Raw genomic sequence first — 24,510 nt, 5'->3', positions numbered from 1 at the left:
GGATTAGAGGGGACATGAGGAAAAACTTTTTCATGCAGAGGATGGTGGGCATCTGGAATTCATGGCCTAAGTTGGTGGTTGAGGGTAAAAATGCTCAATTCATTTCAAAAGGTACCTGGATCTGGATCTGAAGTGCTGTAACCTGCAAGGCTATGGACCAGGTGCTGGAAGGTGGGATTAAAATGAGCGGCTAGTTTCTTCTCTCTTTTTTGGCTGGCACAGACATGATGGGCTGAATAGCCTCTTTCTGGTATAACTTTTCTATGGTTAACAGTCTTTGACGTCTACCCAAATACTTTAAATATTTTAAACCTATTGGGTTAACCCTCAGCCTTCTCTCATGTAATGTCCTACATACAGAAAATGCAGACACAAAAACAGAAAAAGGTGGAAAAACTCAGCAGGTCTGACAGCACCTGTGGAGGGAGAAAAACAAAGTTAACGTTTCGAGTCCATATGACCCTTCTTCACAGCTGAAAAGAAGTGGGAAAGTGATGAAATTTATACTGTTTAAGGGGGATGGGGCAGGTGGAGCTGGATAGAAGGCCAGGTGGGGATGAAGGAGGGATTGACAAATATGTCATGAACTAAAAGACAAAGGTAGTATTAATGGTAGTGGTTAGTGCTAAAAAAGGTGCTGATAGTGGCATAAAGGTAAGAAAGCAGAATGTGATAATAGCAGAACAAGGGTAGCACTGTGTGAAAGAACAAAATGGAACAAGTAACAGATGGCCCTGTAGGGAATGGGGTGGCAGGGGGAAGGAAGGATAGTAAATGAGATAGAAGGGGTGATTTAAAAAAGGGCCATGAGACAAGGACCATGACATCACGGAATCACACAGTGCAGAAGAGGCCCTTCAGCCCATCGAGTCTGCACCTACATGTCCTGCAATTATAGAGAAGGCTATGTTTTTTGGCCTAACCCACTGGAAAGTGAGTCCCACCACCCCAAAATAAATGAATGTGTGAAGTTATTGATTTGGTAACCAAGGGTTTCAGAGTTTTGGGCCTTCACAGCTGAAGGCATGGTTGTCAATGGTGGATCAATGAAAATCAGGAATGAGTAAAAGCTAGAATTGGAGAACTTTGAGAGAAGATCAGAAATTGTCCTCCACAGGGGACGACTGTGGGTCTGGAGGAAGCTGCAAAGATAGAGAGACTTGAAACGTTAATTTTGTTTTTCTCTCGCCACAGATGCTATCAGACCTGCTGAGTTTTTCTAGCATTTTCTGTTTTGTTTCAGGTTTCCAGCATCCGTAACATTTTGCTTTTAATACAGAAAATGCAGAGTAGGTTTGATAGCATCTGAACAATAAAGATTAAACATTTTAAGGATGAAAAAGCTTAAGAAATAGGTGTTAACTAAGCCATACAGACAAGGCGGCCCCAAGATCACCCACCTGACAATTACATAACAATAAGAACTGGAGTTAGGCCTTTGAGCCTGCTCCACCATTCAATAAGATCATGGCTGATCTTCTACCTCAACTCCACCTTCACACACTAACCCCACATCCCTTAATTTCCTCAGTACCGAAACTCTATTGGCCTCTGTCTTGAATATACTCAATAGCTGACTAGGTCTTTGAGATGGAAAATTTCAAGGTTCACAGCCCTTTGAGTGAGATCATTTCTCCTCCTCTCAGTTCTAAATGGCGAACCCTTATTCTGAGGCTGTGATCTCATGTTCTAGATTCCCCAACTGAGGCAAATAGCATCTACTTTGCCAAACACATTAAGAATTTTATATTTTTCCAATTAGGTTACCCCTTTCTTCCAGATTCTAGGAAATGTAGGCCTAGTATACTCAATCTCTCCTCATAGAGCAATCCCCTCATCCCAGGAATCAATCTAGAGAACCTTCATTGCACTCTAAGGCAAATATATACTCCCTTAGGTAAGGAGACTGAAACTGTACACAGTACTCCAGGTGTGGTCTCGCCAAGGCCCTTTATAATAGCAGTAATTTTAGGACTATATCTTTATGATTGTGAAAAGAGGCGGAGATCAAGCCAGCACAAAGATACCATGGATACTGGTTTTAGGCAAGTCAGAGGAGTTCTAGTGTCCAGTTCCATTTTTGGTACCTCATCAGTAAGTCTCTACACAATTCTCAACTTCTTGCATCTTTTTCTATTTCTCAGTTCTGTTGATGTTATGTCAATTATATTGTTAAGGTTAAGGGTAAACATGTGTTGGTATTAATTAATTAATTTGAGCACATATAAAAAGGAACTGTCACAAATTTGTTTTAGTTACAATGCCCCATCAGGGTCTGTCACCCCATCCAATTTATTGATTTTTAGTTTAATTTATTGATTTTGTTTCTCAAAAGAGTCTATAAAAAGGGACCAGCCTACGGCCATGCTATTCTCAAAACACCCAATCTCATCTGATCTTGGAAGCTAAACAGACTCAGGCCTGGTTATTACTTGGATGGGATACTGCCTGGGAATACCAGGTGCAGTAAGCTTTTGCAGCCAGCAGAGGATGCTCACATCACCACTTTCCACATTCACTCTGCCACACAACGGATGGGCAATCATTTTGCTGCTCTCTGCATCGTTGGCATTCCTCGGCTCATTTGCTTGCAGGGAGAAGACAGCGAGGCGAGTTTGTCAGGACATTCAGCTACTCCAGCAATCTTCCGCTTAGAGAGGGGAGTCAGGCGTCGGTGTGCCTTCACACCCAAGTGATGACTTTCCATCCCCAGACCATGCAACGATACCTCTATGTTGAGCCCCCTCCCCGAGGGTATGCCCTGGAGGCTTTTTTTCTGTCAGATGCATGGCCTCAACCATGAACTGCAGCTCCTGTTTATTGACCTGGGAGGGCTCTATGTGTCCTTGCAGGAGTTGCCTGTCTTCTATAGGGAACTGATTAAGGTCTGCAACATAGATAAAAACAAAAAAACTGCGGATGCTGGAAATCCAAAACAAAAACAGAATTACCTGGAAAAACTCAGCAGGTCTGGCAGCATCAGCGGAGAAGAAAAGAGTTGACGTTTCGAGTCCTCATGACCCTTCGACAGAACTGTCGAAGATGCTGCCAGACCTGCTGAGTTTTTCCAGGTAATTCTGTTTTTGTTAAGGTCTGCAACATGATTGCTTCATGTTAGAGTTCGCTCCCGTCACAAGTAGTGGCTATCGTCATAGCCGCTGCTCAGGAATCCACACCTCTATCAATATGGATTCCGATGGCTGGTGAAAGAGGGGCCTCGGGTTGCTGGGGTGACCAGAATCGGTGACGTGCTGCGTGCCTGAGGTGTGGCCTGGATGATGCCACAAGAACTTGCCAGGCGTGCATTTGTTAATCTGCTCCAACAACTCATCGACACCAACACCCATCTGGGACCCTCCACCCCTGCCTGTCCCTTCGTCCCCACCCCGTCTTCCAATCCTAGCCCCGGCCATGTATTCACTATACCTCCTGACCTTCCCCCCTCCGACACTGAACGTTCAGTGCTCAGCAAAGGACTTAGTTTCATATCCTTACGCCCTCATCTCAATTAATTTCGGGCTCGGCACAATGCTGAACTCTTCTTCCGCCGTCTTCATCTCCGTGCTCACTTCTTTGGGCAGGAGTTCAACAGATCCTTTTACCCACCTCCAATATTCTCCCTCCACCTGGACCCCTTCCTCTGGATTCGTACCTTCTCTTGATCTTTTCATTGAGAACTGTCGGTGTGACATTAGTCGTCTCAATTTCTCTGCTTCTCTCACCCATTCTAATCTGTCTCTCTCGGAACTTACTGCACTCCGTTCTCTCAGGTCCAACCCTGACATTGTCATCAAACCCGCTGACACGGGTGGTGCTGTTGTTGTCTGGCACACTGACCTCTACCTCGCGGAGGCTGAGTGTCAACTCGCAGACACTTCCTCCTACCTCTCCCTGGACCATGACCTCACCACTGAACATCAAGCCATTGTTTCCAGGACTGTCACTGATCTCATCTCCTATGGAGATCTTCCTCCCACAGCTTCCAACCTGATAGTCGCCCAACCTCAGACGGCCCGCTTCTACCTCCTAAATCCACAAACAGAACTGTCCCGGCAGACCAATCACGTCAGCCTGTTCCTGCCCCACAGAACTCATTTCTCGTTATCTTGACTCCTTTCTCTCTCCCCTTGTCCAGTCCCTTCCCACCTACATCAGCGATTCCTCTGACACCTTACGTCACATCAACAATTTCCAGTTCCCTGGCCTCAACCGCTTCCTCTTCACCAAGAACGTCCAATCCCTCTACACCTCCATCCCCCACCAAGATGGTCAGAGGGCCCTTAGCTTCTTCCTCAAACAGAGGCCTGAACAATCTCCATTCACCACTACTCTCCTCCATCTGGCTGAACTTGTTCTCACACTGAACAATTTCTCCTTTAACTCCTCTCACTTCCTCCAAATAAAAGGCGTGGCTATGGGTACTTGCATGGGCCCCAGCTATGCCTGTCTCTTTATGGGGTTTGTGGAACATTCCTTGTTCCAGTCCTACTCCAGCCCCCTCCCACAACTCTTTCTCCGGTACATCGATGATTACTTCGGTGCTGCTTCATGCTCCCGTTGGGACCTGGAAAGACTTATTAATTTTGCTTCCAATCTCCACCCCTCCATCATTTTCACATGGACCATCTCTGACACTTCCCTTCCTTGACCTCTCTGTCTCAATTTCTGGTGATAGACTGTCCACCAATATCCATTACAAGCCTACCAACTCCCACAGCTACCTCAAATACAGCTCCTCACACCCCGCTTCCTGTAAGGACTCCATCCCATTCTCAGTTCCTTCACCTCCGTTGCATCTGTTCCGATGATGCTACCTTCAGAAACAGTTCCTCTGACATGGCCTCCTTCTTCCTTAACCGAGGTTTTCCACCCACGGTCATTGACAGGGCTCTCAACCGTGTCCGGCCCATCTCCCGCGCATCAGCCCTCACGCCTTCTCCTCCCTCCCAGAAACATGATAGGATCCCCCTTGTCCTCACTTATCACCCCACCAGGCTCCGCATTCAAAGGATCATCCTCCGCCATTTCCGCCAACTCCAGCATGATGCCACCACCAAACACATCTTCCCTTCAACCCCCTGGCGGCATTCCGTAGAGATCGTTCCCTCCGGGACACCCTAGTCCACTCCTCCATCACCCCCTATTCCTCAGCCCCCACCTATGGCACCACCCCATGCCCACGCAAAAGATGCAACACCTGCCCCTTCACTTCCTCTCTTCTCACCGTACAAGGGCCCAAACACTCCTTTCAAGTGAAGCAGCATTTCACTTGCATTTCCCCCAACTTAGTCTACTGCATTCGTTGCTCCCAATGTGGTTTCCTCTACATTGGAGAGACCAAACGTAAACTGGGCGACCGTTTTGCAGAACACCTGCGGTCTGTCTGCAAGAATGACCCAAACCTCCCTGGCGCTTGCCATTTCAACACTCCACCCTGCTCTCTTGCCCACATGTCTGTCCTTGGCTTGCTGCATTGTTCCAGTGAAGCCCAACGCAAACTGGAGGAACAGCACCTCATCTTCCGACTAGGCACTTTACAGCCTTCTGGACTGAATATTGAATTCAACAACTTTAGATCTTGAACTCCCTCCTCCATCCCCACCCCCTTTCCGTTTCTTCCCCCTCCCTTTTGTTTTTTCCAATAATTTATATAGATATTTCTTTTCCCACCTATTTCCATTATTTTTAAATCTATATCTTTTATGCCCTGTTAGCCTTTTCACCCCACCCCCACTAGACCTGTACCTTGTGTATCCTGCTATCCATTGCTAATTAGCACATTCGTTTAGATATCACCACCTTCAACACCTCTTTGTTCTTCTGTGACATCTTTTGATTATCTGCTCCTATCACTGCTTGCTTGTCCCTACAACCACACCCCCCCACCCCCAATTCCCCCCCCAACCAGCTTATATTTCACCCCTCTCCTAATATTCACTCAGTTCTGTTGAAGGGTCATGAGGACTCAAAACGTCAACTCTTTTCTTCTCCACCGATGCTGCCAGACCTGCTGAGTTTTTCCAAGTAATTCTGTTTTTGTTGTGCATTTGTTAATGTCCAGCTTGCGGCCAAAACCATCCACAGTGTGACTGGCACCCAACGGCACTCCTGGTGTCGGGGTGGCTCAAGCGTGTGGCGGACTTCAGTCTAAATTGACATTCGGACGGAATTTCACATTGCTCCGGTGTCCCAACATCTCCCTTGGGAGCCGCAACCCCACAATTTGCGTTGTCTCGCAGAAATTCCCTCCGTCCCTTTCCATTCGGCACAAAGGGGTTTCCTGTATGACCTGCTGCTGCACATCCTCCACTGCCTTGCCTCCCCCCACCGTCAAGGCCCGCTGTGGCGCTCTGTCCTGCTGTCTGACAGTGGGGGAGGTCCTTAGTGGAGGGCTCTCTAGGTGGGAGTCCTCTTTTTCTCTATCTGAGGCCTAGAGTAGAGGGCCTTGCGTGCAGCAGTGCAATGCAATCAAATATTAAGGTGGTTCACGGACTAGGCTGCATGTGTTGCTGTGTTTTCTAAGGCCAAGGGGAGCCCGTGTTCCACGTGTGCACAGATTGCCAAAGATGATAGCCCCTTTATCGTTACTTGAAGCAGCTGCCCCTCAATTTTTGGTTGCACTTCAACCCCATGATCCTTGGTCACCTAGTGCGCCGCGGGGGGGGGGGGGCCTCCTTGTAGGCCTGCTCCTGGGCCTGACCAAGATGGCCATCAACAGTCCAGGAAACGGGTGGTCGAGGGGTCGTCCAGCCAAACTGTCTGCCCCCATCTCGCGGCTATGTTCGTGGCCGGGTGACCCTGGAGAGGGCGCACACGGCGTCCACTGGTACGCTAGAAGCCTTCTGTGATCAGTGGGCACCAGGATGGGGGCCTGGGGTACATCATTACCTCCACATCTTGGTTTGGTTAGTTAAGTTTCCTTTGATGTTTTGTTTTAGTTACAGTGCCCCATCAGGAGTTGTCGCCCCCCCCTCACCACCCCAACCACCACTGATTTATTGATTTTAGTTTAATCTATTAATTCTGTTCTCTAAAAGAAACTATAAAAAGGGACTGGCTATTGTGAAAACACCCAATCTCGTCTAATCTTGGAAGCTAAGAAAACTCAGGCCTGGTTAGTACCTGAATGGGAGACCGCCTGGGAATATCAGGTGCAGTGGACTTTCCCACCAGGGGTTGTCGTCCCCTCATTTATTGACTTTTAGTAAAATAAAAATCAATAAATTAAACAAACGAGTATAAAAAGGGACTGTCTGTGGCTTACGTTTGCGCCCAGGTGTCCCTGGAGAGAGAAGTACATAGTGTCTGTTGGTACACTTGAGCCCTTCCGTGACTGATGGGCTTCGTGAGTGCTGGAGTGCATCATCAGCCCCAGGAATGATATTTTGGTTTCTTTTGCAAGTTTTATTTTTGACCCTTTAAGGGGTTGTCACCACTATTTTACTGATTCATTGGTTTCTTAAAAATGGACTGTGGCCATGTTCGCAACTGGGTGTCCAATGGTGTGCTTGAGGCCATCTGCGATTGGTGGGTACTGCAGAGGCTGGAGTACAGCATCAAACCCTAGAATGACATTTTAATTTAATTTGTTGTTTCCCTTAAAGTTTTTTGTTTTCTGTCACAGGACCCCTTTAAATGGTGGCCAATTGGTTAATTTGTTAATTAGCTTATTTTGGGTGTAAAAGAGTATAAGAAGGGACTGTTAGGACACTGGGTAGAATAGTAGCAAGGAGGTAGAGATCTGTATTGCTGCATCCTGTGAATAAATCTACTATCAAGGAAAAGATCTGCGTCTTGTTTCATACTTGACCATCTGGCTGGGATCCATCTAACAAGTTCTGCCTAAAGTCCATATTGCCCGCTCACCTTACTGATAGCCTCTCTTTCAAATGGCTGGAATAGGATCCCTTTATCAACATTAATACTTCTGCTCCTTTTCCAATTTCCCTGTCCTTTCTGAAGACATTTTCACTTGGAAATGAATCAAAATAATCCCGCCCAACTACAAGCAGGGGCCAAATCCTCCGGTTTTGGTTTCTCGCAGGCTCTCTCCAATTAACCATTACAAAATAGTGTAATTAATTATTCTTCAAGTTAGAGAGTCAGGTTAAGATCTCCTCAGCATTGAGTACAAAGCAGTCTGCTTGATCAGCATCTCAGCTACGTGCCTATCCCCACTCACTTCCACCACAGTGCACCACCTACAACAGGGGTTCCCAAACTGTTGGTCGCGACTCGGGGTCACAAACTCCGAGGGACCAATGGTTGCTGTGGAGCTGAGACTGAGATTTGACCGTCCTGGGATCAGCTATGAGGCCCCTTTGAATGAGTACATTTTTTTTTTGCCTGTGGGAATGGCCTAATCCAATGAACTCTGAGCCTGATCACTGCCATCAACACAGCTTGCAAAATGGTAGGTATATTGGGTATTTTTTTATTTATGCCTGTATCCATGCTGTCTTAACCCTCAACCAGCTCAACACCTCTCCTCCCCATTGCCCCTACAACTTTCACTCTGGGGTCATGTGGAAGTGTGAAGCATTAAAATGGGGTCACAGCAGAAAACGGTTTGGGAAGTGCTGATTTACAAGATGTTTTGCAGCAACTCGCCAAGGTTCCTTTGACAACACCTTCCAAAACCAAAACCTCTACCACCCAGAAGAACAAGGGCAACAGGATTGTGGAAACATCAACACCTCTGCAAAGCCGCTCTCCAAGTCACATACCATCCTAACTTGGAACTATATCACCATTCCTTCACTGTTGTTGGGTTAAAATCCAGGAGACCCACACCATACAAACTGCAACAGTTCAAGGCAGAGGCTCAACACCACCTCTTTGAGGGTAACTCGCGAAGGATAACAAATGCTGGCCTTGCCAAAAGCACTCATGGCCTTAGTATGAGTATTGAAAAAAAAGAAACTTCCTCCAAAACATTGATCAATGCATTAATCTGTTAGCAACTTACTTGAAAAGCTTTACATTTCTCTTCTTTCAACTGTTTTTCAACTTCCACGTGACGTGCCAATCGATCCAACGTTGACAGAACTCTTTCCTTTTGCCAATCAATGTGATCTTTTGGTTTCTGTTTCATTTGCAAAAAAGCATGACAAAACAGCAATTGATGACAATGTTTTTACAAAAACTGGAAACAATTGTTCCAAAATTTCAAAGTAAATGTACTGTTTCAAAATTCATTGTGACATAGGTATCACAGACATTTATTGTCCATGCCCCAATTTCTGAGATGCTGGTGGTCTTTATTAAACCACAGCGATTTCATAGAATGATCCAGAAGGAGGTCATTCTGCCCAGAATGTCTGTTCCAAGTCTTGGGTAGAAACATTATTCTGTTCTTTCGCCCTAGCAATTTTTCTCTTTTCATATGTTTCTCCAATTTCCTTTCAGAAGTTATCACCAAAGCTCTACCCTTTGTGGGTAGAGCTTAGGAATAAAAAAGGGGCAGGCACATTGTTTGGTGTTTATTATAATCCCCCAGATAGTCAGCGGGAAATTGAGGAGCAAATATGTGCACAATTTGCGGAGGTGTGCACAAACAATAACAATAGGGTAATTATATTAGGTGATTTCAACTTTCCCAACATTAATTGGGATAGACATAGTGTTAAGGGCTTAGATGGAGTGGATTTCTTGAAACGTGTACGGGAGAACTTTTTAGGTCTATACAGAGAGGGTCCAACAAGGGACGGTGCAGTACGGGGCCTAATTCTGGGGAATGAAGCCGGACAGGTGGCTAAGATGGTGGTGGGCCAGCATTTTAGTGATAGCGACCACAACATGGTACAGTTTAAGTTTGTTATGGACAAAGAATTAGATAAGTTGCAAAAAAATGTTTTGGATTGGGGGAAGAGTGGATTTTAGTAAAATAAGGCAGGATATGGCCAAGATAGGCTGGGAACAGCTACTTTTGGGGAAATCTACTGAGAGCAGTAGGGGACATTCAAAAAGGAATGGGGAGGGTACAGGCTCAACATGTTCCCTCCAGGGTGATAGGAAGGAGTAACAAGCCCAGAGAATCATGGATGACCAGAGATATTCAGGTTACGATGAGAAGAAAAAGAGCAGCTTTTAGCAGGAACGAAGGGAAGCAAATCAGTGGAGGCATTAATGGAGTACAGAAAGTGCAGGATGGAGCTTAAGAAAGCAATTAGGAGAGCAAAGAGGGGATATGAGAAAGCTCTGGCTGGTAAAAGTAGGGAAAATCCCAAGATATTCTATAAGTATATCAATGGGAAGAGGATAACCAGGGAAAGAGTCAGGCCCATAAGGGACCAAGGGGGCAATCTATGGGTGGAGCCAGAGGACATCACTAGAGTGTTGAATGAATACTTCATGTTCGTCTTCACCCAACAGAATGAGGATGAAGTTATCAAACTCGGGGAGAGAGATTGCAAGGTTCTTAAGCAAATTGATACAGGGAGTGACAAGGTACTGGAGGTGTTGGCAGGCTTAAAAGTGGACAAATCTCCAGTTCTGGGTGATTTGTGTCCCAGACTGCTGAGGGAGGCAAGGGAGGAGATTGCAGGGGCTCTGACCCGAATTTTTAATTCCTCTCTGGCCACAGGGGAGGTGCCAGAGGACTGGAGAACAGCTAATGCGGTTCCACTATTTAAGAAGGGTTGTAGAAATAAGCCAGGGAACTACAGGTCAGTGAGTCACACGTCAGTGGTAGGGAAACTACTGGAGAAAATTCTGAAGGAGAGAATCTATCTCCAGTTGGAGAGGCAAGGTTTGATCAGGGATAGTCAGCATGGCTTTGTCAGAGGGAGGCCATGCCTAACAAATTTGATTGAATTTTTTGAGGAGGTGACCAGGTGTGTAGAATGGGTAGCGCAGTTGATTTAGTTTATATGGATTTCAGCAACACCTTTGACAAGGTCCCACATCGGAGACTTATAAAGAAGGCAAATGCGCATGGGATACAGGGTAAGTTGATAAGGTGGATTCAAAATTGGCTTAGTTGTAGGAGGCAGAGGGTGATGACAGAAGGATGCTTTAGTGACTGGAAGCCAGTGTCCTGTGGCGTGCCACTTGGATCTGTGCTGGGTCCCCTATTATTTGTCATTTTTATAAACGACATAGATGACTACGTGGGGGGTAGGATTAGTAAGCTTGCAAATGACACAAAGATTGGCCAGACAGTTAACAGTGAGGTTCACTGTCTTGGGCTACAGGAAGATATAGACGGGATGGTCAAATGGGCAGATAAGTGGCAGATGGAATTTAACCCTGAAAAGTGTGAGGTGATATACTTTGGAAGGGGTAATTTGACAAGGAAGTATTCAATGAATGGCATGGCACTAGGAAGTTCTGAAGAACAAAGGGACCTTGGCGTTTGTGCTCATAGATCTCTGAAGGTGGAGAGGCATGTTAGTGGGGTGGTGAAAAAGGCATATGGGACACTTGCCTTTATCAATCAAGACATAGATTATAAAAGTAGGGAGGTCATGTTGGAGTTGTATAGAACCTTGGTGAGACCACAGCTGGAGTAATGTGTGCAGTTCTGGTCGCCACATCATAGGAAGGATGTGATTGCACTGGAGGGGGTGCAGTGGAGATTCACCAGGATGTTGCCTGGGATGAAACATTTCAGTTATGAAGAGAGGTTGGATAGACTTGGGTTGTTTTCATTGGAGCAGAAAAGACTGAGGGGAGACCTGATCGAGGTGTACAAGATTATGAGGGGCATGGACAGGGTGGATAGGGAGCAGCTGTTCCCCTTAGTTGAAGGGTCAGTCACAAGGGGGCATAAGTTCAAGGTGAGGGGCAGGAGGTTTAGGGGGATGTGAGGGAAAGCTTTTTTACCCAGAGGGTATTGACGGTTTGGAATGCACTACCTGGGAAGGTGGTGGAGGCGGGTTGCCTCACATCCTTTAAAAAGTACCTGGATGAGCACTTGGCACATCATAACATTCAAGGCTATAGGCCAAGTGTTGGTAAATGGGATTAGGTAGGTAGATCAGGTGTTTCTCATGTGTCGATGCAGATTCGATGAGCCGGAGGGCCTCTTCTGCACTGTGAGATTCTGTGAAATCTGCTTCCACCATCTTTTCAGGCAGTGCATTCCAGATTAAAATAATTTACTGCTCAAAAGCAAAGTTTCCTCATGCCATCTCTCATTCTTTTGCCAATTTCCTTTATCTATGTCCTCTGGTTACCAATCCTTCTGCTGCTGGAAAACAGTTTCCCCTTTAAATCCTCAATTTTGCACACCTCTATTAAATCGCCCCTTAACCTTCTCTGCTCTAAAGAGAACCAGTTTCTCGAATCTCTCTAACATACCTGAGCCTCGTCATTCCTAGTACTTGTCTAGTTAAATTCTCTCTGCATCTTCTCCAAAGTCTTCCTAAAGCACGGTGCCCCGAATTGAACACAATACTCCAGCTGAGGCCTAACCAGTATCTTATAAAGGTTGAGCATAACTTTTTTGTACTCCATTAAAATTAAAAATTCCATGCATTTTTTTTAAATCAGCCATATCAATTTGTTCAGCCACCTTCAAAGATTTGTGTACATATACCTTCTGTTCCTACACCCCTTCATTTCTTCTCCTTTACTCATTCATCCAACTAAAATGCGTTTTACATTTGCACTGCATTAAATTTAATTAACCACGTGGCTGCCCATTTCACTAGTCTACGTACTCCTGAAGTTGCTGTGTTGCTTGGGAGTCCCAAGTGTCTATTCCTTGCCCAGTTATATTTCTGACCTATGTGCTGCCCCTTAGCGTCAGATTCTATCTTTGCACAAATGACAACCAGCTCAAACTCACGAACATTTGTCTTGACCACTCCAATGTTTCCAATTTATCAGGCTGCTTGTTCGACATTCAGTACTGGATCAGCAGAAACTTACTCCAACTAAATATCAGGAACACCGAAGCCATTGTTGTTGGTCCCCACCACAAACTCCATTCACTTGCCATTGACTGTGAGGCTGAACCATTTGTAACTCTGTGTTGTATTTGACCCTTGGATGAGCTTTCAATCACATGACTGCACCATCACTAACACCACCAATTTTGATAACATCACCTGACCCCACCCCACCTCAGCTCATCTGCAGCTAAAACCCTCATTCATGCCTTTGTTATCTCTAGATTTGACTATTACAATGCAGTCCTGGACCGTCTCCCACATTTTACCTTCTGTCAACGTGAGGTAATCCAAAACTTTGTATCCATTTCCTGACTCACAGCAAGTTCCATTCATCCATCACCTCTGTACTCTCTGACCTAGTGGCTCCCAGTCCAACAAAGCTTCAAATTTAAAATTCTCACCCTTGTTTTCAAATCCCTTCGTGGCCTCGCCTCTCCTTATTTCCATAATCTCCTCCAGCACTGCAAGCCTCCAAGATATCTGTGTTCTTCTAATTCTGGCTTCCTGTGCGTCTGCAATTTTAACCACTTCACTATTGGCTGCCTGGGCCCTAAACTCCAAATTCTCTTTGCCTCTCTCCCCTCCTTCAAGATACTCCTTAAAAACCTAATTATTTGTCAAAGCTTTTGGTCAACTATCTGGATTGGTGTCTAACTTCTGTTTGGTAACTGTTGTTGTGAAACACCTGAGACATATCATTACATTAAAGGTGCTATATAAACAAAAGTTGTTATTTTAACATTTCCTCAATGTTTACTAAACTTCACTCTTTGTAGCTTTTCACCACTTCAGAAACTCCCTAGGTTCGAAGTGGATGACCACATATTTGCCTGCACTGAAATCCATTCGCCAGTTTTGCCCATTCATTTAATCTAGTAATATGCTTTCTAAATTTTATCCTTCAATCTATGCTGCTTGCAGTGCCATCTATCTTTGTGTCATGGTAAATTTGGATATGTTTCTATCCCAGCAATAAGTTGTGAATAATACAATGAATTGTTCAGTCCCCAGTACAGATCCCTTGTGTGACAGTACAATTCACATTCTACCACTGAGTTTCTGCCTATTATTCCTAACACTCTGATTCTTGCTGCTCAGCCAATTTTCTAACCTGGTCAATAATTTACCTTCAATGCACGAGCTTCAACTTTAGCTAACAGTCTCTTCTCAGGGAATTTATCAAATGCCTTTTGGAAATCCGTATAAATAACTTCCTTCAACATTGCCCTGTCCATTACTTATGTGCAGCTGATAGGGAAAGAAAGGCTCTTGATTCAGTTCGTGTTGTGTCAACTTGAGCTATTTTCTTGGCAGTTTCTATTGGCGGTGGTTTGTTGTTGCCTTCTAATGTCAGGGGCAGGGCAAGGTGGTTGGTGCTCACTCTACCGCAGCTGGAATGGGAATCAAACCCACGCTGTTGGCATTATTCTGAACCACACACTAGTCAATCGAAACGACAGGCCTTGATTCAATGCCTCATCGAAAAGATGGTGCTTCTGACAATGCAGCATTTCCTCAAACCCAGGAGCGGGTTTTGAGCGCACAAGCTTTTGACTCAAGTGAATGCGCTTTCACTAGCCCAGCTTACACCAGAGCTATGAAATCCTACTCACTGAATAAATATCTCCTGCAACAGATCCCAGATGTGTCTGCAGATTGCAAGATGGATTTTATTTTGAGTCAAGATCCAGGAAATAGGAAGCAAACTATCCAATGACATTGAGATGATGCTGAACAGTGGTGCCACGGAACAGGCAACTTCAATGATCATAAAGAGTTAAAAAAAGAAAACAGTTTTTTTTAGTACAGAACTTGACTATTGCTGAAAAAAAGATTTTTTTGTTAAAGCTTTTTGTCTTGCACTCGTCAGGACAATTTGCAAGAAAATAGCAATGTCATGGGAAACAACAGCTTTGTACTCTATGAGAAAAGAGCGCTGATTGGTAGAGATACTGCCATGGAGAATGCACCAGTTGGTGGTGACTGACAGTAAACTGCCAAGCATGGTTTCAAATTTAAACCAAACAGCATGACTCTGATTCGTCAAGACATTGCCCTGGGGAACGAACCAGCAAATGGCTGTCACTTGCTTTGTTTAGTTAAAACAAGCACAATGTGTGTACATGTTCTTTGTCTGCAAAGCAGACTGTCTTTCAGCAATACAAAAAAGGAAAAGTTGATTGTAAGGTGTTATTATGGGAATATCTCTTTAAATCGTATTTAGCACAGCCATCAGCAGCTGTGGATCATTTATATGACATTTGTGCTTTAGCATTTAGAGAATTTCAGCACAGAGAATTCACAGGGGTATGGGGAGAGAAGCAGGGGAGTGGGTTTAATTGGGTATCTTTACAAAGAGCCAGCACAGACACAATGGATCAAATGGCCTCCTTCTGTGCTAAATCATTCTATGATTAGAACTTAGCTATCAAGTCACAGCTCAGGATGACTAAGGAGCAGTGATTTTGAAAATAAAGGTTGCACTTTCGCACCAGAGATCTTTAAAGCAGGTACCATAAAACTGACATTACTCGTCTGAATGATTTCCAACAAAATCTTTTCACTATTATCATCTAGGCAGATTCCTTACAGCCATCATACAAAATCAAGGGCCAGGTCTTAATCCTTCACCTCTGATGTATAACATAAAAGGTCTCTGGTTACCAGATTATCACCTCCCAAACAGAAAGTCATCAGGTGTTTGAGTCTGTGCACAAGATCTGAGATTTACACACAGAATATACTACACAGAAACAGGCCATTCGTCCCAATTCGTCTTGATGGTGTTTCTGCTCCACATAAGTCTTCTCCTATCTTGCTTCACCTCACCATATCAGCATACCCTTTGATTTCTTTCTCCTTCATGTGCTTATCCAGATTCCCCATAATGGCATCTCTGCTATTTGTCTCAACTATTCCTTGTAGCAAGTCCCCTATTTTAACCAATTTCTGGTTAAAAGAAGTTTCCCCTGAATTTCTTATTAGATTCATCAGTCACTAATATTCTCTTACTTTTGAACACTCCATAAGTGAAAGCACTTTCTGGATGTTTATCCATTAAGCCCCTTTATAATCATCAGTATAATCAAGTACTCACCCTGTGGTGCTGTGCAGTGTTTCCTTCACTATCTTCATCACTCAATAGATCAATACATTCCAACACAGGCCTTAATGGCTGCTCCTTTAATCACAAAGAAAAGAGTAATTATTCTCAACACAAATTTCTTATGCTAGCTCCCTCTTAGTTTCTGTATTGCAAATGCCAAACCCATTCCCAGACAGAAGGCACTGCACTGCTACGAAGTCAATCTTTCAGGCAAAAGAGCTGCAAAACAAGTGAGCACATTGAGGTAGCAAAAAATAAAATCCAGTTTCCTGCTGTCACAGAGATGCTCCTGAGTCAGTGCTCCCTATTAGGACATTTCAGTAATACCAGTAGTGAGGAGCAGCTGGAGTCTTTAGCCACATTGTACCATCCTCTCTCACAAATGGAAGAGAGAGAGAGAATTTTTTAACAATTTCATTAGAAGTAACTTAGCTGACTAAAAGTCTTCATTCTTTAAATAAAAAAAGAGTATCTATAATGTAGCAGCTATTGCAATCTCAGTTTGTACAACTGTGTCACTGGCTCCATCGCAGGACCAGAAAACCAGGTGGTGATCAGTTGGGAAACTTCTATCTCCCCTCCCACCTGGCCAACCATATGGGACTTCACCTGAGAAACAGTATAATCATAGCAACATTTAATAGCAAGACTTCTTAAAAATAAGCAATAAAATAGGGCAGGAACCCAAAAGCCAAAACTGAAAATCAGCTTAGCCCCATACTGTTCCTAATTCACTTTGCAGAATGAGCATGTAATTGACAAATTAAATTCAATATCAGTGAGAAATAGTTGGGTCACATACTCCTTGGAATATTAGTGTCTAAATGAGGTAGAGGAACACAGAGATCAGAGTAGGGATACTGATACAAACATTACTAAATGTAGCAATGCAGTTAATAATACCATTAAAAAATGCAAATAGCAATGAGCTTCATTTCTACAGGGATAGAACTGAAAAGTGGAGAAGTTATGCTGCACTTGCATAGAACCTTCGTTAGACCAGACTAAGAGTACTGTCCACACCTCAATCTCAACGCATCAAGCTCTCTCTCCTCTAGAGTTCACTGCCCTCATTCGCCCTCTCTCCATACAACTCCAACCCATATTCATGGCCATCCCACATTAACATGCTACCCTCATCACATCCATCACCTACAAGGCCATCTCTGATCACTTCCTTGTATCACTTCTCGCCTACTTCACCCTTACACAATACAACTCTTAACCAAGTTCTATATTTACCCTAGGTTAAAAAAAAACTCCTCCAATTCAATTACAACTGCACTTTTGAATTCCCAACTGTCTCTGGCCCTCATTCACCACAACATTTCTGCAGCTACTGATTTGCTGAACCAACCCCCACCACCTTGGATGCCCTAGTTCACAAAAAAATCATTACTCTCTCTCAGCCAGGTCATTCTCCCTGTTACAGGCCTCATTTCCACTCCTTTCAGTCCAAAGAACGTAAAGTTGTATGGATATGCCAGATAGCTGGTTTAGCGATCCACTGCTAGATCCAGCTGGATTACAAAAAGCACTATTGGGTCCAACTCTCGACTGTTAAAATTGCTCACTCTTCCAGGATCCTCTTGGAATGCAAAGATAACTGTTAGCTTCTTTTCTCTACTAAAACCCACTTCTTATGCCCCTCACCTCGTTCCCTCCACCCTCACCTCCCCAATAAGTGCGAGGAGCTCATGGACCTTTGTCACCAAGATAGAGACCATCCAATCAGGTGCTTCTGCCTCGTCCCTCCCTTCCACTAGCCCCCTGAACAAACTTCCTCGAAGGTTCCCCATTGCGCTAGCTCTGAGATCATATCTTTCTCTTGTTCCTCTCCCTTCTTGAGCTCCTCTTGTTCATATGCCCCACCTCCTGCTCCCTTGACCCAATTTCCACTAAAATGCTGACCATCTAACTTCTCCTCCTGGGTCCAATTTTAGCCAATACTGTAAACAGGTCTCTCGCTTCAGATGTTGTCCCTATCTCCTCAAAAAAACCCTCAACCCCTCCATCCTTACAAACTACCACTCTATCTGCAACCTCCTTTTCCACTCCAAAGTCCTTGAAGAGTCTCAATTGATGTGAAACATTAACTCTGCTTTTCTCCCCACAGATACTGTCAGACTTGCTAAGTATTTCTGGCACTTCTTTGTTTCAGATTCCCAGCATCAACAGTATTTTACTTTTACCCTTGAACGTGTTGTCCCCTCCCAAATCCATGTTCATCTGCCCCTGAAACCCCAGGTTTGAATCCCTCCAGTCAGGATTCTGTTAGTTATTTGCCAACTTCTGGTGAGGTTGGTGGGCAGGAGGAGAAGAGAAGAGTAGAATGATGAGCCAGACATACCCAAACAAACATAAACAATTTGCATTTATATAGTGCCTTTAACATCATAGAACAAACCAAACGTGCTTCACAGGAGCATTATCAGTCAAAATTTGACACCATGTCATGTCAAGGGAATATTAGGACAAGGAAGTTGGTATTAAGGATTGTCTTAAAGGAGGAAAAGGAGGTGGAGAAACCAAGAGGTTTAGGAAGGGAATTCCAGGGCTTCCAGGCAACTGAAGCTACATTTGGAGAAAACAAAACCCATGGGCAAGTGATGGCATAGTACAGAACTCCAATGGATAAACTGAAATATCACAGTATGAGGCCAGGAGAGAAGGGTTCCCTTATGTGGTACTTCAGGGCACCCTCCCCAGTGGACAACAGTGCACCATTCTTGGAAGTGATAACCAGGCTCACCATTCTCTACATCCTACGGAGGATCTGTGAGGATGAATAAAAGGCAGGAGAAAATAGCACAAAGAAAGCAAATTGCTAAGGAAAGACTAGCCAACAATACCATTACTGCATGTACTGGCAAGCCTTCAGCAATGCCAAGTCCTTGTACAGCTTTACAATTTCTTCCATTGCATTTCAGGCATCCAGAGGGCATGCCTTCAAGATTCAAGGTAGAATTAAAACATCTAATGGACTTGTGCCTTCCAAGGGCCCTAACACCTCAAGTCATTTTGAAATGACCGAGCTGCATGGGGACTGATAAGTCAGTTTAGCGTACAGGTTATGCACTCCTGTCCTGGGGCAGGGTGGGTGGTGGAGAGATGAGGCAAAATTAAATGTACAGACCATTAAGAAACATGCTCCTGAATAAACGCAAATGAAGAAGGCACTCAGTAGAGCATATAGCTCTGCCACACTGCTAACTGAACGTTATTACAATTATATTACAATTAGCTCTTCCCTACCTGGCTGATCCTCTAACTATAAGGCTGAAAAAAGTAATCTTTCACTGAAAAAAAAACTGCCATCTCACCAAGGAGGCTTTAGTCCAATCTCCATCCAACAACGTGCTCTGAAAGCTCTGCTCATATTTTGATAGCTGTGATAAATTCTAGCACAGCAGCTGAGACAATCCATGACATCCGAAAACAATCAGCAACATTCCAAATAAAATAACCCACAACATTCTGAAAAAAAGTCAATCCACCCCTATCTCCTAATATTAATGGATCCTTCAAAAAAATTCCAGGGTCTGGATCCACATCTTCACCAAAAGTTAATCAGGTCTTCCTTGGGCCATACCCTATTTATGTACCAAGTTTCAATGAAATCTGTCCATTTGTTTTTGTGACAAACTGTTTACAAACAAACTGACTACCAGGGGAAAAAAAAAATTACCTCTCTCGGTGGCAGAGGCAAAAAATGGAACAAAGTCAATCAAGCCAGGGAGACAGTTTTCTTCTTGCTTTATTGCCATAACAACAGGGTATAGGCCACTGGTCAGACTGGACCTTGAGCACTGTGTCCAAATCTATTTACTAAGTCATAAGGAGGATGTGCAGCGCCTAGAAGGTGGTTCAGAGAATAACCAGGTGTAAAGGAAATATTTTTTCCCTAATATTACTGTAGGATACTTTAAACCAGGTTTGTGGGGGGCTGTGTTGTGTGTGTATGTTTGTGCTTGTGTTAATTTAATTAAACTAAGGACACACAGACTGCAAGGCTTGAATCATCAATGGGTTAAGTGTAAAAAAAAAGAGCATTTTGAAATGGAGATAGGTAGGCTTAGATGAAGTCCCAGCAGTGTGAATAGAATTTGCATTTGTGGAACAGTTGAGAGCTTGTTTTGATTTTCAAAGGGATATGATAAAGACGTTTTGCAACTGGCAAAATAGATAAGGCAAAGTTATTAAGCGTATTTTTCTTGAACGTGCTGGCCATAATGACAATATGAAAGATGTTTATATTCTGGGAAAAGTAACTTCCAAAGCATGGGTGAAACAACGGAATTTACAGATCAAAAGGGAGAAAATATATTTAAAGGAGGATGAAAAGCTGCATGGGAGTGGCCCTGTGAGAGGTGGATTGTGTGAAACACCTATGAAAAAGCAGCCTCTAGCCACCTCAGGGAAGTGTTTGCTTGCTCCAGAGAGTAAGGTTTTGTTAAAAGCCTTGGAGTTCCATTTTCGAATGAGAGGGAGAGAAGCTGTGAAATACCTCCCTTATAGCAACAGTGAGTGCTTGTGGTAATATTGCTGGATGTTTTATAGATTAAGAATCTATTTAGACTCTTGCCTGAAAGAGATGTCTAGTTGGGAGTCTAGTTAAGTAAAAATCTTTTGGGAATTGATATAAGATCAGTTTAACTGCAAAATTGGAATCTTGTGTGTTAACTTTTTCCTTTCTTTTGTTAATAAATGCTTTAATTTAATCTTCAAAATCTCCAAAGGTGGTAGTGGACTCTTTACTTCTGACTTCAGTGCACAAATTTTCTCATAATAAATGCAAATTATAAAACTGTTGTGATGGCTTGGCCAAATTTTTTGGGCTTTGGTCAGTCTGGCAAATACCACCTGCCATATCATAACACAGGAGAATGATCTCTAGCACCTCAGTCATTTCTGGTGACTGTGAGCAAATGTAGCGCTGTATACCCTGCCAGCCCACATTCTTGTACTATGTATCTTCTCAAAGGGTGCTGTGTCCATTGATGTCACACTGGAGGAGAAAAACACAGAAAGATACATGGGAAGAGCTGCCTCAACTCCACTTGGACAAATTGTAGAGGTTTCCCAAAGTTTGCCCTGTAGCTAAGCGATCAGAGAAAAATTACCAACCATGCAGAAAAAATACAACATTAGAATACGTACACTCACAAATATTACTTCTTCTTCACTTTCACGTTTTTCTGCTGGCATCAATCCATCACTGGACGACATGATAGAAAATGGGGATCTACAGGGAAAAAGACCACAAAAAATATTGGCAAGATGTTTTCAAACATCTTTGAAAATCAGAGAGCTATCTTGCAGGCTTGTTGAAAAACCTGCCTTCTAGTTATGCAACAGCAGTGCTAATGCAAGCTTAAAAAGAGAAATAGCTGCTTGAAAATTGGTTCTGAGTCAGCAACATTATCTTTTGTACAAGGTTGCCAAACCAATGCATGAAACAGCTTTTTTAAAAAAAATTCTTTCTTGGGATGCAAATGTCGCTGGCAAGTCCAGCATTTGTTGCCAATTCCAAACTGAGGAGGTGGTGCTAAGCCATCTTCTTGAACTGCTGCAGTTCATCTGGGTATGATTTTTCTGCAGCTGTAGGTACAACTTAGTGGCTTGCTAGGTTATTTCAGAGAAAACCACATTGCTGTGGGTCTGGAGTCACATGTAGGTACACAGACCAGGTAAGGATGGCAGATTTCCTTCCCTAAAAGGACATTAGTGAACCAGATGGGTTTTTATGACAATGATAGTTTCATGGTCACCAGCACCAAGGCTAGCTTTCAAATCCAGATTTATTAACTGAATTTCTTAACTTAAATTCCACCAACTACCATGGTGGGATTTGAACCAGTGTCACCAGAGCATTAGCCTGGATCTCTGGTTACTAGATCAGTGACATTCCCACTATGCCACCATCTCCCCACTGTGCTCATGCATTGTCCCAAAATCCAGCACAAAATCTTCTAATGAAACTAACTTTTCCCCAGGACCTCTGCGATGTGGAGCGCTTTACCACCCTCAGCTTTCTCTCCCTCAGACTCCCTCTTAGAGGGTGGTGGCATTGTGGTAATGTCACCAGGCCAGTAATCGAAAGGCCCAGGCTAAAGATCTGGGGACATGATCTCGAATCCAAACACTGGTGTAATTCTAATTCAATTACTAAATCTGGAATTAAAAGCTAGTCTTGGTAACAGCAACCAAGAAACCATTGTTGATTGTTGTAAGAACCCATCTGGTTCACTAATGTCCTTCCAAACCTGTGACCTCGACCACCTTGGGGGCCAAAGGCAGCAGATGCATGGGAATACTACCACCTGCAATTTCCCTTCCAAGCCACACACTTTCCTGACTTTGAACTATGTCCTTCACTGTCACTGGGTCAAGATCCTGGAACATCCTTCCTAACAGCACTGTGGGTGTACCTACACCAGATGGGCTGCAGCGGTTCAAGAAGACAGCTCACCCCCCCCCCCCCGCCTTCTCAAGGGCAATGAGGGATGGCCAGTAATTTCTGGCCTAGCCAGCGATGCCCACATCAGTTAAAGAATAAAAAAAAACTCCATGGGCTTTTAAACCTCGTGCTTGATAGACTCTGTTGGCATCGTCTACTGTGGACCTGGATCCTTTTGCCAAAGTGCTCATAGGGGAAGATGACGACCCATTCAGCCCCTTAAACTCACTTAACCAATTAAACCATGCATGGCTAATCTGTACCTTAACTTCATCTACTCACCTTGATTCTGTAACCCTAATACCTTTGCCTAATAATCTATCCACCTCAGTTTTAAATTTTTTTCATTAATTCCTAACCTCAACTGTTACTTTTGGTTTGAAATTTCCAGATTTGTGTGAAGAAGTGCATCCCTGAATGGCCCACCTCAACTCCTTTACTCATCTTGAACATCTCAATAAATTGATAAAAATTGCTACAGCATCAGCTCAATTGCCCATTTTTCTCTGAATGTTCACTGGGTTCATATTCCGTACTCAAGGAAATACACAGCAAGGTAACTGATCCTCATTGTGTAGCCTTCTGAGCCCTTTTATTAGACCCTGGGGCACACAACTGAAGGTATAACTGCCAATGGTGGGGTGATCGGCCAGAGTTGGGGCAGCAGCAGAATTTTTGGAGAACTATAGGAAGTTATAGAAATACACTTTGAGTCATTATTTACAAATATAAGTACTTGAGAGGCAATTACCTTATGATGATGGAACAAACACCTGTTTTTTGTAAAAGAGTAAGTCAAAATACTGAACCTCCCCGCCCCCTGTAGCTTGTCTTCTTGCAATCCAGCATTCCTTCCCCAGCTCAGCTTTAATCTCTACACCAATCTCCAGCACAACACCACCTTCCTTCTTCAGCAGCCCACACACAGCTTGCAAACTTGTTCCCAGTCCAGGAGAGACTCAATGCCCTGCTGCTGCTGCTCGAATGCCCACTCTTCTCAGCATTGCATTTAGGCCGCAGTGCATGTGTTTGCCGAGTGCTGAATTCATTAATTATAAACCGAGGTAAAAAAAATGATCCCAGGCGCGCAGACACCAATCAACTCCTAACATTGACATTAGCGCGCCAGGATGCCCCACCAACTGGCCGTCCCTCACTGCGCCTGCACCGCCGCCGTCTCCTCGGCCACTGCGCCTGCGCTACCGTCTGCCGGCCCTTTCCCTGGTCACTGAACCTGCGCTGCCGTTTCCCCCTGGTCACTGCGCCTGCGTTACCGTCTCCCTCTTGACACTGTACCTGCGCCGCCGTCTTAGCCCTGTCCCCTCCTTTCCCTTAGTCACCGCGCCTGCGCCGCCGTATTTAGCCCTATTTTCCCTCCCCCCTTTCCCCTGGTCACTGCGCCTGCGCCGTCCTCTTCAGTGCTGCCGCACAGCGTCAGCCCGCTCCGTTTCCCCGCCCCCTGCTCACTGCGCCAGAGCTGTCGTTTCCGGTACTACACACGGGGGGCGGGGCGGCTGCTGCCTGACTCACAATGTCCACGTCAGGTGTGTCTGCATCAACAGTAAGGAGGTGTGGCACAGGTATAGAGGAGACATTTAACATAAATAATACTGGAAATTTATTTTTTAAAAAGTAGCAAGAAAATTCATGCAAATTCAGCCCAGTTTAAGAAATGAGTTAATTTGCTGAGATATTTCCATTTTTTCCTAAGGGATAAAAATCTACCAAAATATTTATTATAAGTGTCATCCATGGTTCAGTGGGTAGCAGTCTCACTTCTGAAGGCCATGGTTTAAAACCCCACTCCAGAGATTTGAGGATCTCATTGAGGCTGATACTCCCACTGAGGGAGTGCTGCACGATCACAGGTGCTGACCGCCAGCTCTGATGTGATAGCAAGGACCAAGGCACTCTCAGATGGAGACACAGAATTCCATAGCTGCTTAAAAAAATGAGCACTTACACAGTGCCTTCTACAACTGCAGAGTGGTATAAAGTGCTTTACAGCCAATGAAGAACTTTTCAACTCGTCACTGTTGTAATGT

The 24,510-nt window shown here is 44.2% G+C and overlaps 1 protein-coding gene and 1 pseudogene across 4 annotated transcripts in view; one reads left to right on the top strand and one right to left on the bottom strand.

Annotated features, from left to right (window-relative positions):
- The window catches only part of znf451 (zinc finger protein 451), a 79,888-nt gene extending 56,115 nt beyond the window's left edge, over nt 1–23,773 (bottom strand). The window contains exons 1-4 of one of the 4 annotated variants that reach the window (XM_041188167.1): nt 23,217–23,773; nt 21,166–21,250; nt 15,997–16,080; nt 8,969–9,085 (exon numbers count right to left, since the gene is read on the bottom strand). In XM_041188167.1, coding sequence (XP_041044101.1) covers nt 8,969–9,085; nt 15,997–16,080; nt 21,166–21,234 — 270 coding nt within the window. In that variant the 5' untranslated portion in view covers nt 21,235–21,250; nt 23,217–23,773. The remainder of the gene's footprint in view (nt 1–8,968; nt 9,086–15,996; nt 16,081–21,165; nt 21,251–23,216) is intronic. The other 3 variants (XM_041188169.1, XM_041188168.1, XM_041188170.1) reach the window with 3 other exon arrangements.
- Nucleotides 2,355–2,473, top strand: LOC121278489 (annotated as a pseudogene).
- Nucleotides 23,774–24,510: the final 737 nt, after the last annotated feature.

The sequence above is a fragment of the Carcharodon carcharias genome, chromosome 5 (assembly GCF_017639515.1).
Source record: "Carcharodon carcharias isolate sCarCar2 chromosome 5, sCarCar2.pri, whole genome shotgun sequence".
Lineage (NCBI taxonomy): Eukaryota > Metazoa > Chordata > Chondrichthyes > Lamniformes > Lamnidae > Carcharodon > Carcharodon carcharias.
The sequence above is the reverse complement of the archived record's forward strand: the minus strand, read 5'-3'. Positions and strand labels throughout refer to the sequence as shown.